The sequence below is a fragment of the Xenopus tropicalis genome, chromosome 2 (assembly GCF_000004195.4).
Source record: "Xenopus tropicalis strain Nigerian chromosome 2, UCB_Xtro_10.0, whole genome shotgun sequence".
In the NCBI taxonomy this organism is placed as follows: domain Eukaryota; kingdom Metazoa; phylum Chordata; class Amphibia; order Anura; family Pipidae; genus Xenopus; species Xenopus tropicalis.
Window position 1 is genome coordinate 158,951,953 of NC_030678.2, and position 18,027 is coordinate 158,969,979.

At 41.2% G+C, this 18,027-nt stretch overlaps 2 protein-coding genes across 3 annotated transcripts in view; one reads left to right on the top strand and one right to left on the bottom strand.

The window, feature by feature from the left end:
• The window catches only part of cryl1 (crystallin lambda 1), a 47,457-nt gene extending 41,195 nt beyond the window's left edge, over positions 1–6,262 (bottom strand). The window contains 2 exon segments of the mRNA NM_001127026.1: positions 626–733; positions 6,159–6,262. Of these exon segments, the coding sequence (NP_001120498.1) occupies positions 626–733; positions 6,159–6,199 (149 nt within the window). The 5' untranslated portion in view covers positions 6,200–6,262.
• Positions 6,263–10,089: 3,827 nt separating this feature from the next.
• ift88 (intraflagellar transport 88) overlaps positions 10,090–18,027 on the top strand; it is a 28,982-nt gene continuing 21,044 nt past the window's right edge. Inside the window, exons 1-5 of one of the 2 annotated variants that reach the window (XM_002937959.5) lie at positions 10,090–10,254; positions 13,813–13,932; positions 14,257–14,319; positions 14,664–14,720; positions 15,264–15,317. In XM_002937959.5, the coding sequence (XP_002938005.1) occupies positions 13,843–13,932; positions 14,257–14,319; positions 14,664–14,720; positions 15,264–15,317 (264 nt within the window). In that variant the 5' untranslated portion in view covers positions 10,090–10,254; positions 13,813–13,842. Of the gene's footprint in view, positions 10,255–10,295; positions 10,395–13,812; positions 13,933–14,256; positions 14,320–14,663; positions 14,721–15,263; positions 15,318–18,027 lie in introns of those variants that run through there. The other variant, XM_004912065.4, reaches the window with a different exon arrangement.

Below are 18,027 nucleotides of genomic sequence, written 5' to 3' on the forward strand. Positions count from 1 at the left end.
TGCTGTGTTACAAAATACTGGGGTGACTGTGATGTATACTGCATGTGCCAGGGAGTCTCAGAGGGTCTCCATTCTGGGGGTCACATGCATGCAATACAATGCATGGATACAATTTTATCTGAGTTGTGTAAATTAAAAAGTGGGAGTCTATTCTAGAACAGAATGGCTTTCATTGTGGAAGTCATTATAAGTGGGTGTGACTATATACATTGGCACTGAATATAACCCCTATATCTGTTTTGAACCACTGCCAACAAGCACATCTTTTGCAAATTTGGCCTTTTATGGTGAGGGTCTAGTGGGACAATAAAGGCACAAATACAATTCCCAAGTCAAGTGACCAAATCACCTGGATGATGTGCAGCCTACATACAATGATCATTGCAATCATTAGCCAAATAGGTTTATTAACACCGCCTATCAGATCTAATTCAAAATGCATTTAATCCTGTTTGGCAAAAAGTATGGCATTAAAGATTACTTAGCAAGATACTAAGGATACCACAACATGAACATAGTCTAGAGAAATCTATTATGTAGGTTTTTACTGGGTACTCAATAAAAGTTATGACAAAGGCACAAAAAAAATGCAAGCATGTTATGTTTCCTGTAGTGGATAACATACCGGATATCTTCCAGGGCAGTGGAGACTTGTTCCTGGACAATATCGTAAAGTTTCACCCTGAAGCCTCCACTTGCAAAGACCATGGCCCAACTGCGACCTATAAGACCACTAGGAGGGAAAAAAAGAAATATGACTTAATAAAATTAACTATGTACTTTCCGTGAGCTTGATATAAAAAAAAATAACAAAAAACAAATTATTCATTCAATATGATTTTCAAAGCATCAGTTTATTGATTACAACTTTATATGGTGGTATAAAGTTAGTTAGTAGGTAGCCTGCATTAAAGGGGACATTTCCGTGTACCCGGGGAATTAGCACCATGTTACTTTACAACACTGTATATATGCTCTTCAGCACAGTTATGTTCTCTGCAGTCATAGGACAAACAAGTAAAGCCATTCCTGTCCCTCTGTGATATTCTAACTCTACATAGGATTCTGGCAAATACCAAAGGGGCTGCTGTTAGATGCCATTTTGTGCATGTGAGGGACTGTTTGTGCCTCAGTCCAGACTTCATATGTATCAGTTTTTCAGACATGAACACTGAATCTTCTTATATTTGCTTGATCCAGAATGCTGATATATCTCAGAAATGTAGTAAAGCCCCCCTATTGCTACCTTACTGCTTATAGAACTTTTTGGTGTTGGTTTCAGGCTAAGAACTCAATTTAACTTGATCACAAGCCTGTTCTAATCAATAAGCAACATTTTTATATTTTTTAGTGTGGACTATGTTGCTGCAATTATTCAGATGTGACATTCAAAGACCTCCAGTCTTTGGTTTACATATTGCACTTCATGGCATTAAACAAAATGGAAACTTTAAGTAGTGCTTTTTGCCACAATTTCGGGAGCAATAAGTGACACAAGAGCGTGCCCTTTAGTGCTTATTCGCATTCATGCAAAGGCATTGCTAAGCTTTGTGCCTTCCATTTTTGCAGAAAAACCCAGCCTTAAGCCCCCCTTAAGGTCCCTTAGACCGAATCGGCAGCTAATTGGCCCGTGTATGGGGACTACCGACGGGACTGCCCGACCGATATCTGGCCTGAAATTGGCCAGATCTCGATCGGGCAGGTTAGAAAATCTAGTCGGATTGGGGACAGCATTGGCTCGTTGATGCGGTCTCCGGACCGACTTTTCCTATGCCCGTCGGCCCAAACGATCGAATTATCCTGGATTCTCCCGATATCGCCCACCTGTAGGTGGGGATATTGGGAGAAGATCCGCTCGCTTGGCGACCTTTAGGTGCAGACAGCAGCAATGGTGGGCACAAGGCAGCCTTAGAGCAATCAGTAAGTATAGCGTCTCTTTGCACCCAGCTATGTGGCCAAACATAGGTAGATGTATTTCTGAGGCAGGCATTGGTATTTGTGCTCCATGCAGGGTTAAGGTGGCCACATATGTGGCGATTTTCAATCTTTCGTGCGACCATCGGTCACACAAAAGATTGTTGCAATCCGCCACTAACCGTTCAGGGCTGAAACGGCAGATAAGGAGGTAGAAACAATAGGATTTCTACCTCCTTCTGCCGATTTGGCCCTGAAGGCAGATTTTGCTCAGGCACCTTCTATGACGCCCGATCAAAATCTTTTAACCCGCCCGATCGGCGAGTCGACCGATATCAGCAGCCTCCTGCGATATCAGTCGATTTGCCGACTTGCCATACACGCACCGAATATTGTACGAAACGAGGTTTCGTACGATATTATCGGTGCATGTATGGCCAGCTTTAGAGTATAAATGTGCGAATCATGGCAGTTTTTGCCCTTTTTTTTGTACTTCACACCCTGCACTACACTTTGTAAATAAGGCCTATTGTTTCTTCCTTAACAAACTGCAATCCTATTGCAAGCAAGAGGTGTCAATGGCCATTGAACAAACTGGAAGTAATAAAAATTAAAGGAGTTTTTCACCTTCAATTTCAAAATCATTTTAAACCACCAATAATGCTCCCATTGTGTTAGAAAATCCATTTTTCATTAAAAAAAAAAAAAAAGTAAAAGGCCACTGTAACTGCTACTTTTATACCTGTTATATCAGTCCTTCTTCTGTCTCTCTGGTCAGTTCCTCTCTGACCCCCCCCCCCCCCAGCACTGGGTCTGCGCAGCAGTGAAGGATCAGCAGAGGGATGATTCGGAGGTGAATATCTCTTCAGCTGCACATTTTTGTTCTATTAATGAACATTTGTGAATGTTGTACAAAGATGAACAACCCCTTTAAGTCATTCTGTCACTGCATGCTTTCTTTACAGGCACTACTATTTATTTCCCACTGGCTCCCTCTCCATTCGCAAACATACCCCAAACCTTAGTCAGGGCTTCCAGTGCATGTGATCCTGGTCCTCCGTCACCACCATGAAGCCTAGGAAGCAATATGATGTGGTCAAAAATTGAGCAGTTTTGTGGGGCCCCATTGATGTGGTTCAGCAGGGGTTCCTCTGCATGGGCGGGTGGTAATGGTTATAAACATTTTTTTTCTGTTTTCTGCTTGAAATCATTAAGGGTAAGAACCCACAGAGCGGCAAAATGGCTTTCTACCCCCAACAATAGGAGTCGCCATTGGAAAACCCTTTGCATCGCTTCGTTTTCCGAAGTTGCGAAAAGTTTACTGCAGAAAAAAGTTGCGTGGACGACTGAACTGCTCAGTGGGTTCTTAGCCTAATGCTTTACAGTACGTTTGCTATCAGCTCGGCAGTCATCTTTTATCTGTTGTCCAAGCAAGGCATTGTCTGGTCTGCTAAGCTGATTATTCATGAATTGCCACCGTAAGACCATTAACTACAGTTAATATCATGCTTTCTAAAAACTAAATGCTTTTAGTGTATTTTCATTTCAAGCAAAACTGTGTATTTCTTTCATTTGAAAAAGGAATTAAATCGCTGTTGTTATAAACCTTTGTTTGTTACACACATTTTCCAAAAACTGACCAACCCCCAAAATGTTGCAAGTTGAAGAGCAGCTACTTTCATGTGTCTTGCAATGTACACATATAGGGGTATAGATTCACGGGAGGAGGGGGTTATTCTTCCCCTTTACAGAGCACTGGTAAGGCCCCATCTAGAATATGCTGTTCAGTTTTGGTCTCCAGTGCTCAAACGGGACATTACTGAGTTAGAGAGGGTCCAGAGAAGGGCAACTAAGCTGGTAAAGGGTATGGGAAGTCTCAGTTATGAAGAAAGACTGGCCAAGTTGGGTCTGTTTACACTGGAGAAGAGGCGCTTAAGAGGTGACATGATAACTATGTATAAATATATAAAGGGATCATATAATAACCTTTCTAATGTTTTATTTACCAGTAGGTCCTTCCAACGGACACGAGGGCACCCACTTCGTTTAGAAGAAGGGAGGTTCCATTTAAATATTCGGAAAGGATTTTTTACAGTGAGAGCTGTGAAGTTGTGGAATTCCCTCCCCGAATCAGTCGTGCTGGCTTTTACATTATATAACTTTAAGAAGGGGCTGGATGGATTCTTAGCAAGTGAGGGAATACAGGGTTATGGGAGATAGCTCTCAGTACAAGTGAGGGAATACAGGGTTATGGGAGATAGCTCTTAGTACTAGTTGATCCAGGGACTGGTCCGATTGCCATCTTGGAGTCAGGAAGGAATTTTTTCCCCTCTGCGGCAAATTAGAGAGGCTTCAGACAGGATTTTTTGCCTTCCTCTGGATCAACTAGTAGTTAGGCAGGTTATATATAGGCATTATGGTTGAACTTGATGGACGTATGTCTTTTTTCAACCCAACTTACTATGTTACTATGTAATATTTATACACTGAATTTGAAAAACAGGTAAGTGTGCACTATGCCAGGTGTGAAACTTGGACTGTTCGGGCCAGCAGCCTGAATAATCTGAACAGAAGGAAGTGGGAAGGATGTGTGGTTCCTCTTTACTTCATTTCAGCTGACTAATAGAAATTTTCCATCAGGACAGGAAAACCTCAATCCACAAGTAATGCAGGATAATCTGTTGAACCAGCCCCCAACCAATGTTCCCTCTAAGATGTGCGCTCGTGCACACTCACACAAGTTTTGAGCCAAACGTACACAACAAGCTTTGTGTGAATGGGTTTGGGGTGCGCACACCAGTTTTTTAAAGTGCGTACACAGTTTTAAAAAGTACACACAAAATAATTTTTTGCGCACGCAGCCAACAAGAAATTAGAGGGAACATTCCCCTCAACTTGCCATATACAGTATATCCAGAAGGTCAGACAGTTTGGTCTAAATTGGCCGGACTGCTCAACTAAATCTGGGCATCTATGGCCAGCTTTGGGCATACATGTGGTCAAAACTTTGTTTTGGGTTTTAAGGTGACCATACACATTCAGATTTTAACCTTCTTCTGTCAAACGTTCGGATATCGATTATACGGTTAAATACAACAATCTAAAACTAACATTCAGACTGAAATTGTAGGATAAACCGCTGAAAATAACAAATCAGGGGATGTTCCAAAAATGAAATAGTTGGCAGACACCAATCGTATGAAAGTGACTTCCATTGTAGGTCCCACAAGGATTTCGACCCATACACAACACATGTGCAGATTTTATCACTATCGACTAAACGACCGATCACCATGGTATGGAAATAATAACTCTGAGCCCACACACAGTCTGTGTATGGCCAGCTTTAGTTGCCCTTTAGAAGCATAGCATTGTAACCATTGTCTTTAGTGGTTCAGTGGCTTCTTTGAATGATGGCCTCCCGTGCAGTCACTGAAAGAGAGGTACTTCTAATATGTGGCAGTGTTACAAAGCATGACCCTCTGTCACGAGCTATTCTGTCTGCAGGAACACTGGCAGAGTGTCTGATGTTTACCTTATGTTGCAAGAGCTGTAGAGAATTTGCACACTGAGTACCCTTTGTGCAGCACCAGTCTGTAGAATGAAAATTTGGGTTATAACAAGCTTAAAGGATTAACACTTATATCCACAGATGTGCGAGTGATGCTGTAATCTGGAGGGGTTATATAGATAGGTAGCAGTGCGGTATATATAAATGTATTAGTTCAGGCACAAACACAAATAAGAGGTATGTGTGAAAACTTGTATTCTCCAGGTCAGACAGGAAGACTTCAGTTCAGACACAAATAGTCTGCAGTGCACAAATGGGTGATTATAAGTGCAATTTGCATTCCTCCAGCTACATGTAAACCATGGTAAACAGCGTTAACTGACCACAGAACCAGAATTTCCTCTCACAAGTTGCCTTTGCTCCTACAAGCACTATTCTTGTGAGCGAGAAAGATAGGGATATTGTTATCTCTGGTTAGAAAGGTTATCCTGCATGTGCTTTTCCAGCTTCCTGTGTTTTGATAGGGGTGGGGAATAAGGTCTACTTGTATAAAAAGAAGAAATACATGAATATTTCTCTATTACATATCTATACGTACATATAGTCTTACAGACAGGGTATAGTATAAAATACATATAATGGTACCAATATGGGTATATCACCTACACATTTATGACTGTCAGATGAAAAAGTATTTTAAATGCAGTATTACAATATAAACGAATTCCATTACCTGCCAACAATCACAATATTTCCTTCTTGCAGTTCATTCATTTTCAATGATAGTGAGAGAGATTTAGAAATATCAGTGAACTCTGCAGGAAAGATCCAACTTCCAGCACTAACAGAGCAGCAGTATTTCCTTGCAGCACTATTTACTTTGTGCTGCTAGGAAATCTCATGTAATGTTGTTACTGATTGGCTGCTCTGGCAAGCTTCTATTTGTGGCATAAGAACTTCACTCTGATTGGACTGTGGGATGTCTGTCGTTCCACTCCTTCATTTCCTACAAATGCAACTTGAAAGCAAATACATATTCATATATCTATGTGATTTCTTTTTACTGACTGATGCACAAAAGCACTGCAGTTATTATTTACTCTATGTGATGTGTGAGCTACTCATTTGATAATTTACCAGCATGCAGGACTGAGATCAGTGTGGGTTACGTTTACCAGATCATGTGAAAAGCCAGACACATATATAAAATTCACACAGAGGGACAACACTGATTATTTAATAATTAGTGCAGCACTGCAACTTGCATTTATTAAAAGTGATTTTTTCACATTATGTGGGGGGGGGGGGCGGGTTAACATATATAAAATGTGGGCAAGCCTAGAAATGATAACATTTTATATTGATAACATTGTGTTACAGATGTGCTAAAGGAAGAGCAGAATGCATTATATATAATTGTAAGAAAGTAAGGTTACAATGTATATACATTTGTGGCATTCATGCAAGCAGAAAATGCTGCTATGGCATTATTATTATTAGTATTATTATTAACATTTATTTATAAAGTGCCAACATATCCTGCAGCGCTGTACAATAAGTGGGTTTCATACACTGGACATACAGAGTAACATATAAAGCAATCAATAACCGATACAAGAGGTGAAGAGGGCCCTGCCCAAAAGAGTTTACAATCTACAAGGAGAAAGGGTTGAGATTATCTAGTGCAGTGCTGTCCAACTGGGGGACCGTGACCGCCCACCTGTCTGGTTGTAGTGACTGCTTACCTTTTTTAAGCTTTAAATGTTATTGTTACTGAGTTTAACTGGCCCCCTGCATTATTCACACCTTAGATTCAGGCTGTATTGTTAAACCTGTAAACTCCTGCATTGTTCATACCTATAGGATCTCAGATTTAGACTGTAGGCTCCCACATTGGTCACCTGAACGATCTTTCCTGCGACCAATGGTTGCACAAAAGATTGTAATTGGTACGTGTATGGCCACCTTTACATAGACATGATAAGTTTCTCTGTCTCCTTCCCTACTATGCCTGTACTGCTCTGCTCTGCCTGTGTGCACCATGCTTTGCCTGCTTAAAGGTGTTTGCTTAGCTTTGGTTTAGGAGAAGGTTAAGACATCATCCCCAACATAAGGATGGGTGACCTAGAAAAACACCTCTTTAGTGGTCAGGCTACCTTCTATATTCATTGGCTGACCATGCTCTCCATGCTCGAACAGCTAAGAATCCCTAAATCCCTTAAAAATTGTTGATAACTAGATGGATGAATGTTCATTCACCCACAATACTAGCTTGGATAACATTGGTCAATAATGCCCTTCTATTGGTTAAATTAACTTACAATGCCCGGGGCTGCCCAGGGAAATTAAAAAGATCTGGGCCTCTTGGCTAGATGCCAACCCTAAAGCCCAGCCTGACTAACTCTGGAAACCTGAGTAACTTTACCTTTCATTACTACAATGTATGTTAGACATATGTCCCATTTAACCACCTGTTAGTAACTACCTGCTTTGCATATGTGTGTATGCTTCCTTTTGTGTAAACTTAATTTGCAGACGAGATTGCTACATGACCTCGCAGTTTTCTTACTTACTTTCTATTTGTACTGTGTTAAATGTTTAAAAGCATAAAAAAAAAAATCCAAATTCATAACTGCATTTTTTGTGACTGTGCAAGTTTTCCACTAGCAAGAAATTGTCACTGTTAACCCTTACAAACCACATGAACTGCTCTACAGGGGGCAAACATGGCTCTGCTGCTGCCTGAGGCAGCAGACCCACTGTGGCCTCTTATCCCCATGCTTACCTTCTGCACAAAGGCAAGGGGTTGAGTTTCTTGGTGCAGAGAGCACAAATGTACTCTCTACTAATGATGTGCAGGTTAAAGAATACTTGACCACACCCATCCCTAACCTGCTGTAAACCAATCCACATCTGACCTGGGCAACAATGTTGCACTAATTTATATACCCCTGCTTGCCCCACCCCTACTCTGATGTGAAGGGGGCAGGGCAAGTACAAAAATATAAACGAGTGCCACCCCTTACTTGTGGGGCTTGGCACAGCGAAGAGAGATTACCCAAGGGCACTTTTGGGTAAAAATGGATGATGTACATGAAACAGGGTTTTACATATAAGCTGTTTTCTATAGAGACCTACATTGTTTGTGGGTATAGTTTTTGTTTGTTTGTTGAGTTGCAGACAACCAAATATGCAACAAAGAAGGCCACATCAGTTTAGGAACACTAGTTTTTTTTTTAAGAATCACTTTAAAGTTTATAAGGACAGGAAAATATTAATCTAAGTGTGGGCTGTATTGCTAAAGTAGGTGTGACTATTCACATAGGTTTATAAACAAACCAGAAAAAACACAGGGAAAATGTCCACTGACCTGCAATGAACTCATTTTGACAGATTAACAAAGCAGTGAAGTGAAAAGAACTGGCTAGGATACAACAGAGGTGTTACACTAACACTGTTATGTATTATGGAAAAAAAAACGACAAAGTTAAAAAAATAAATTCCTTTACTTAGTATTGCTCTGGCCATTCCAGGTTCTGTAACCTTGTCCAGTTATACTGCTATAAAGCAACACAAACATACAAAAAGTAAACATTCGCCTATAACTAGTGTTCCCACCTGTTTTGGAAAAAAATACTGACCTTCCTATATTTTTGAATAATTTTTCATTATTAATAACATTGCCATTAAACATAATTTTTACTAGCCAGGCCGGTAAAATACCAGCCAGGTGGCAACCAGAGGCCCCCCCTTTAGATTAGAAGAACGGAGTTTCCATTTGAAGCAGCGTAGGTGGTTTTTCATGGTGAGGGCAGTGAGGTTGGGGAATGCCCTTCCTAGTGATGTGGTAATGGCAGATTCTGTTAATGTCTATAAGAGGGGCCTGGATGAGTTCTTGAACAAGCATAGTATCCAAGGCTATTGTTATACTAATATCTACAGTTAGTACTAGTGGTTGTATATACTGTATAGTTTATGGATATTATAGATTGGTAAGTATAGGTTGTGGGAGCTGGGTTTACTTGGAAGGGTTGAACTTGATGGACTCTATACTCTCTATACTATCAAGGGTTGAACTTGATGGACTCTTTAGTCCCCCCCCCCCCAGGCCCATGCCTCTTTTGCCTACCCCTATTTCCTGACCTGCCTCCCCACCTCTGGATGGAAGGCATGGAACACTGGCTGGGTGGTGCGTTATCTTAGGTACACCTAGAAGCCCATCTTGAAGGTCTGTTAGAATGAAATTTAGGAGTCTTCCTTTATTATCTTCCCTCTCTATTAATAACATTGGCATCAAACATAATTTGCACCAGTCAGACCAGTAAAATACTGCCCATATATCAACCCTAGACACAAGTCACCACTTACGCTATCACTGTCTAGGTCCAGATTTTACCACTGGACCATAACCTTCTTCCTCCGTCCTCAATAAAGCCCCCTTACAGGTCAGTGATTTAATATGATAGGTTTAATAAGGTCTGATAAAAGTACAAATGGGGCCTTAAATTACTTTCTAAAAGAATTTCAATATGAATTAAAAATCATTGTTGCGCACTTTCTGAGGTAACCCCTGCACTTTTCCCTACAACTTCACGGTGACGCGCAGACTTTAGTCGGTACCCGTACGTGCGCGCCCCCGGCGGCTAAACGGTTGCCTAGCAACGACGAGACGCTTCCCGCAGAACCCGTCACGAATTCCGAGCCAATCGCTGGCTTGTATTAGATACTGAGGGGCATGATGGGAATTTTCTCCATGGAGCTGCATAAGGCGTCAACAGACTGAAAGTGCTCATAGTGTAAGCGCCGTGAAGAACCATATAAGTAAACGGGTAAGGAGCTTACTACTGCCTGCAGTTTGATATAAGCACGGGTCTTCTAATATAATAATAATAATAATAATAAATTGTCTGGTTCGATATCGCTTTACAAAAAGTAAGGATCGGCCGTGTGAGGGGAATGCAGATAATTGGTGAGTTTGTTGTAGAGGAGAGCTCCAGTCTCTGTTAGCAGGCTGGGAGGGGATGCTGGGAAGGGGATGCTGGGAAGGGGATGCTGGGAAGGGAATGCTGGGAGGGGATGCTGGGAAGGGAATGCTGGGAAGGGAATGCTGGGAAGGGAATGCTGGGAAGGGGATGTTGGGAAGGGGATGTTGGGAAGGGAATGCTGGGAGGGGATGCTGGGAAGGGGATGCTGGGAAGGGAATGCTGGGAGGGGATGCTGGGAAGGGAATGCTGGGAAGGGAATGCTGGGAAGGGGATGCTGGGAAGGGGATGCTGGGAAGGGGATGCTGGGAAGGGAATGCTGGGAAGGGAATGCTGGGAAGGGGATGCTGGGAAGGGGATGCTGGGAAGGGGATGCTGGGAAGGGGATGCTGGGAAGGGGATGCTGGGAAGGGAATGCTGGAAGGGAATGCTGGGAAGGGAATGCTGGGAAGGGGATGCTGGGAAGGGAATGCTGGAAGGGAATGCTGGGAAGGGGATGCTGGGAAGGGAATGCTGGAAGGGGATGCTGGGAAGGGGATGCTGGGAAGGGGATGCTGGAAGGGAATGCTGGGAAGGGGATGCTGGAAGGGAATGCTGGGAAGGGAATGCTGGGAAGGGGATGCTGGGAAGGGGATGCTGGAAGGGGATGCTGGGAAGGGGATGCTGGAAGGGAATGCTGGGAAGGGAATGCTGGAAGGGAATGCTGGGAAGGGAATGCTGGGAAGGGGATGCTGGAAAGGGGATGCTGGAAGGGAATGCTGGGAAGGGGATGCTGGGAGTTGTATGTGGAGGGACACAGTTGGGCCTCACTAAGCTGAATGCCAGGCACTAGTACCTCTGTAATGTAAGCTCCCAGTAATAACAATAATAACATAGGTGCAGCCCAGATGTTCACTGAAATGTGCCAAAATACATAGTAGATTTGGAGATAATATAATATAAAACAGACAAAAGTTTAATCTTTTGCCCAAAAGAAACCTACCAATTGTCTAGTTGTTCCAGAGCTGAAATATCCCCATCAGTGCCATATCTGCTTTCCCTTAGAAAATTATTACTGATCCTAGAGGAACAATCTGAGCAGTCCCTGTCTGGGCAACTTGTACTAATCATTTACAGAGAGCTATGCATATATGTTCATATGTGGCTTTAAATCGGTAATAATAGCAACACTTGTAAGAAAGCCATTCCTACATTGTGAAAGTTGGAATAAATTGGGGAGTGGTTGTCATTTTTTACTGTTATTGAAATACATAATGGTGATATTAAAGTTGAACCAAGGTAAAAATATCTGCTGTGATTTTAATCCCCAACTTTCTACCCCAGGCCGGTACAACCAGCACTGTTACTATGTAGTAACATAGTAAGTTAGGTTGAAAAAAAGACATACGTCCTTCAAGTTTAACCACAATGCCTATATATAATCTGCCTAATTGCTAGTTGATCCAGAGGAAAGAATAAAACCCCACCTGAAGCCTCTCTAATTTGCTGCAGTGGGGAAAAAATTCCTTCCTGACTCCAAGATGGCAATCGGACCAGTCCCTGGATCAACTTGTACTAAGAGCTATCTCCCATACCCCTGTATTCCCTCACTTGTACTGAGAGCTATCTCCCATACCCCTGTATTCCCTCACTTGTACTGAGAGCTATCTCCCATAACCCTGTATTCCCTCACTTGTACTGAGAGCTATCTCCCCTACCCCTGTATTCCCTCACTTGTACTGAGAGCTATCTCCCCTACCCCTGTATTCCCTCACTTGTACTAAGAGCTATCTCCCATACCCCTGTATTCCCTCACTTGTACTGAGAGCTATCTCCCCTACCCCTGTATTCCCTCACTTGTACTGAGAGCTATCTCCCCTACCCCTGTATTCCCTCACTTGTACTGAGAGCTATCTCCCCTACCCCTGTATTCCCTCACTTGTACTGAGAGCTATCCCCCCTACCCCTGTATTCCCTCACTTGTACTGAGAGCTATCTCCCCTACCCCTGTATTCCCTCACTTGTACTGAGAGCTATCTCCCATACCCCTGTATTCCCTCACTTGTACTGAGAGCTATCTCCCCTACCTCTGTATTCCCTCACTTGTACTGAGAGCTATCTCCCCTACCCCTGTATTCCCTCACTTGTACTGAGAGCTATCTCCCATACCCCTGTATTCCCTCACTTGTACTGAGAGCTATCTCCCATAACCCTGTATTCCCTCACTTGTACTGAGAGCTATCTCCCATACCCCTGTATTCCCTCACTTGTACTGAGAGCTATCTCCCCTACCCCTGTATTCCCTCACTTGTACTGAGAGCTATCTCCCCTACCCCTGTATTCCCTCACTTGTACTGAGAGCTATCTCCCCTACCTCTGTATTCCCTCACTTGTACTGAGAGCTATCTCCCCTACCCCTGTATTCCCTCACTTGTACTGAGAGCTATCTCCCATACCCCTGTATTCCCTCACTTGTACTGAGAGCTATCTCCCATAACCCTGTATTCCCTCACTTGTACTGAGAGCTATCTCCCATACCCCTGTATTCCCTCACTTGTACTGAGAGCTATCTCCCCTACCCCTGTATTCCCTCACTTGTACTGAGAGCTATCTCCCATAACCCTGTATTCCCTCACTTGTACTGAGAGCTATCTCCCATACCCCTGTATTCCCTCACTTGTTCTGAGAGCTATCTCCCCTACCTCTGTATTCCCTCACTTGTACTGAGAGCTATCTCCCCTACCCCTGTATTCCCTCACTTGTACTGAGAGCTATCTCCCATAACCCTGTATTCCCTCACTTGTACTGAGAGCTATCTCCCATACCCCTGTATTCCCTCACTTGTACTGAGAGCTATGTCCCCTACCCCTGTATTCCCTCACTTGTACTAAGAGATATCTCCCCTACCCCTGTATTCCCTCACTTGTACTGAGAGCTATCTCCCATAACCATGTATTCGCTCACTTGCTAAACAGCCATCCAGCCCCTTCTTGAAGCTATATAATGTATCAGCCAGTACGACTGGTTCAGGGAGGGAACAGCACAACTTCACTTTTTTGTAAAGTGTCAGTACTTTTTTTTTTAACAAGAGCATTGGCCCTAAGTAACATGTGTTCTTGCACTTTTGCAAACCATTTTGGGTATATTAGGCATTGGCAGTTATTGTGGCAGGCTGTAGGGGGTGCCAGCACTGGTGCAAAGAGTGGTTTGTCATTGGAGAATCTGTCTGCATATTGAAAAAGCAAGTGTGTTAAAAGTGAAAGGTGATTTGTTGAACTAGCACACTGTGAATGGCGGTGCCACATTTTGAAGCTTTGTGGGTAACAGATTTCATTCCTGTACAGTGTCTCTCAGTCCATTCCCCTAAAACCACTAGCTCCATTCTTAACCCATAAACTTGTTCTTTATCTTTCTCTCTCTCTGCAGAGCCACAAAAGCGCAATAATTGTTTCTGGTATGATGCAAAATGTCCATCTGGTGCCGGAGGAGGAAGAAGATGATCTCTATTCAGGATACAATGAGTACAACCCTGCATATGACACAGAGGTATTTTTTCAGTCATGGTGCTACATTATTGAGCATATTGCTGTTTGCCATTTTTTGTATCTTTAGGATTTTTAAACTACTCATCATTGTTAAGGCTAAATTAAATATAAGAAATACAAAATAAGAATAATGATAAAATTAGAGACTAGCAGTCAGTCAGTCTTTTGACTGTGATAGATGTTTGCAACATTGTATCAAGCATCAGAGATTCACTTATGAAAGAATAATGCTAAATGTAGTGCCAAAAATACATTTGAAAGCTTGCATGTAGGGAATGGAAACATTCCAAAAAGTCAACATTTATTTTCCCATTTTTTTTAACAGGATTTAGAGAATGATGTGGCTTTTCAGCAGGCAGTACGCACAAGTCATGGAAGAAGGCCTCCAGTAAGTATTTTAATCCACTGTATTTTTTATAATTGTATCACGTATTTTATGTTGTGTGCGAAACAGACCAGCTTATGATAGCATTTGTCACATATCACATACCTTTAAAGAAATTCATTTGTGTTTGTGTGTACAATATACATAGTCTTTGAGCAAGAGTAGGGAACTTGCTCAGCATTTACGTATGGCATGACAAGAGAAACACATACCAAATGGAAGCATAACATTTGTGTACTTATACCAAACTGTTTCCTTTTGGAATCAGTAAAATATTTTTTTAAATATACTCAGAATATAGCTAAATTATGTAAATATATTAACAAATGACATCTCTGCTTCTTAAGATTACAGCAAAAGTTCCAGGAACAGCAGCAGGCCGCCCACTTGGAACTGCATTTGGTGTAAGCAAACTTTGTTTATTTTGTATTATTTTCCAACAAATAGTATTAATTAGATACTAAAATATATGGGTGAAGCTTATTACAGGTACAAAACATTCTCACCTGTGCAAGTGTTGCATCGATGTTCATGGGCACGTTTAGTACATGGGCAGACCTTTAGCAGCTGTGTGATTTGCACCTCAAAAGCAGTTTGCATGACTGGAACTATAAGGTCCTTTCTTCACTCAGCTGAAAATAACTGACCTTATGTCGAGAGATTATGGAATTCAAAGGAATGATTTGTCATTTAGAACTATGACCTAGTAGACTTACAGCTATACAGTATAATTTTTGGAAGCAAGACGTCGCTCATGACCTGCAGCAAACTAAATACTGACTAACCATGTGTATGGGTAATTTGGCTGTGGCACTGATTTAGGGTGTTGCTGTGATCTGTCATATTATTAGGAGGGGGCTTGCAATCTGGGTTGGTTGACTGCCATTACTGATGCATTAACAATAATATAGCTTTTGGGTCCATTGACATTTTATTGTTTCTAACAGGCTAGGGTTAACCTTTCATCATCAAAGGGAAGACTTATGACTGGAGCAGTACAGGTATGGTGCAGTATATTTCTTTTTCAGGTTTCAACCTTATCCATAACTCAATGATAATACTGTGATAACATTCTGCACTGATTTTTAGGGTGAGGCACCTTATATTATATTATATATATATATATATATATAATATATAAAATTTATTATTCAAAAGCAGGTTGTATAGTGACAACTGGGAACATCTAGAGCTGTCATGTAGTTAAAATATACAGGTGAGGAATAAGCAGGAAGTGCTTGCTGATCGGTTTGTATGTTCCTGCTTCGTTGCGCGTCACCATATTAACCCTGTTACTTTGTTACTATTAGTGTGCGCTGGATACAGGGTGGGCATCATGGTGGTGAGCACAGTAGAAAGCACTTTCCTGATTATCATTTATATGCATGTGTTGAATAAGAATACTATCTTATACACATGCTAGGGTCTTGGTAAAAGACAGCTGCATAATGGGATTTTTTTTTTTGTTACAGTCAGCATTTTTTTTCTAAACTGTCGTGTTTGAACAGATAAAGGGTTGCCAATATAGGAGATTAAATAGTATTATAGAACACACTGGAGATATGGCTTTAAATGGAGTTAAAACTGTTTATTAGACTTTCCTTGTTCTTTTAAGGATATTCAATTCAGTCTCAGAATTGGGAATCACGTAAGCTAACATAATTTTCAGCATTTGGATACAAATTAAGTTCTTCATGTGGTGCTTGCAGTTCTGATTGGTTAGCAGCTCATAAGTTTTATATGCAAGTTCTGCATTGCATGTATAGTAGGAATATTGTACAAGGCAATAAACAGATTAGTAAATTTGATGAATTCAGGAAGAAGAAGCTTTTCCAAGTTGGAATTAAAGGAGAAGGAAAGGTAAAAACTAAGTAAGCTTTATCAGAAAGGTCTATGTAAATACAGCCATAAGCACTCACAGAAACGCTGGACTCTATCAAAAGAAACACAGGATTTCTTGTCTCCTTTTTTGTAAAAATGTCCTTGGGTATCTGACTTCCTCTCTCAGAAAAACCATTCATTCCCTGGGGCCAGAGCCTGTGCAGGTCTCCCCTCTCCTGCTCCCCCTTCACATAAGAATTCATAAAACTCACTCCCCCTCCGTTAGGAATGTGTAATCTGAGCTACTACAGCTAGAGCTGCAGCAGGAAGCTGCTTAAAATGGCAGCCGCTATCCTAAAAAAACAGAGAGAGCTTCTAGGGCTCTTTAATCAGGTATCGTAAAGCTTTCTGCAGAATAAATATAGTGTTCTAGGTGGCATTAGTGTGGCAAATCTATTGGCAGTAAAATGCCGAAATGACTTTCCTTCTCCTTTAACCCTGATCATTGCTTGAAAACTTAATAACATGTCTAGTGCAAGTTTAAACTTGTTTTATATAGTAATTATGTGTTTTTATACATTTAACGGGAGTAATTTAGTAACCTGACGTTTTAGTTAAGTTGTAGTTATTTTTCCTGGTTAATTCAAAACTAACTCTTAATTTTTACTTTGATTTCAAAAGACTGTTTAAGGTTAATTAAGGTGTTAAGCAAGAAGAGACTTTGTTGTTATTCATTTGATGTATGCTGATATACAGAATGTAAAGGTTATTTGAGGACAGATGGAAACCTTTTGCTAACACCCCTTTCTTAAGGGAGAACTAAAGCTTAATAAAGAATTAGGCTTGAAATGATAGACATAATATATTGGTCTATTTTACTAGACAGGCAGCAGTAAAGATCACTGCCTCTGAAAATGACATTTAGTAGCTCTAAATCATCTTTTCTGCAAATTTAAAGGAGAAGGAAAGGCATTATAGCATTTTACAGCCAATAGATTAGCCACATTAGTGCCACCTAGAACGCTATATTTATTCTGCAGAAAGCTTTACCATACCTGAGTAAACAGCCCTAAAAGCTGCCTCCATTTGTTTAAGATTACAGCTGCCATTTTAGCTTGGTCTCGGTAGCTTTCGTGCTGTAGCTCTAGCAGTTGGTAGCATAGATCAAACATTCTGATGGGAGTGAATTTTTCTGAATTCTTATGGGAGGGGGAGCAGGAGAAGTGATAGAGGAGAGAACTGAGCAGACTCTGGCCCCCAGAATGAAGGATTTTTCTGAGAGAGGAAGTCAGATACCCTAAGAACATGTTTACAGAAAAGAAGACAAGAAATCCTGTGTTTCTTTTGATAAGATGACTCGTTTCTGTGAGTGCTTATGGCTGTATTTACTTTCTGATAAAGCTTACTTAGTTTTTACCTTTCCTTCTCCTTTAAGGACAAACTCACAATATATACCTCCATTTGTAATACAAAAAAGTAACTGTAATACAAATGCAATAACTGATAGCAGAATTTAACAACTTGGGCAGGGCCCTCTTCTCCTCTTGTATCGGTTATTGATTGCTTTATATGTTACTTTGTATGTCCAATGTATGAAACCCACTTATTGTACAGCGCTGTGGAATATGTTGGCGTTTTATAAATAAATGTTTAATAATAATAATAATAATAACTGACCAGTAAATGCTAATTGGTTGCTGTTGGATGCTGCACCTGGGAAACAAATAGTGCATTTTATTACTTAACCTCAGTTGTGTACAGTATGTATTATGCAGCAGTCATGATACAAGGTTAACTACAAGATTCACATTACCGGTGCATTCTGCATAATCAGCCCTGTATCATCAGCTTTCAGGGCAACCTAACCTGCTTAATTTTTTTCTGCCGACC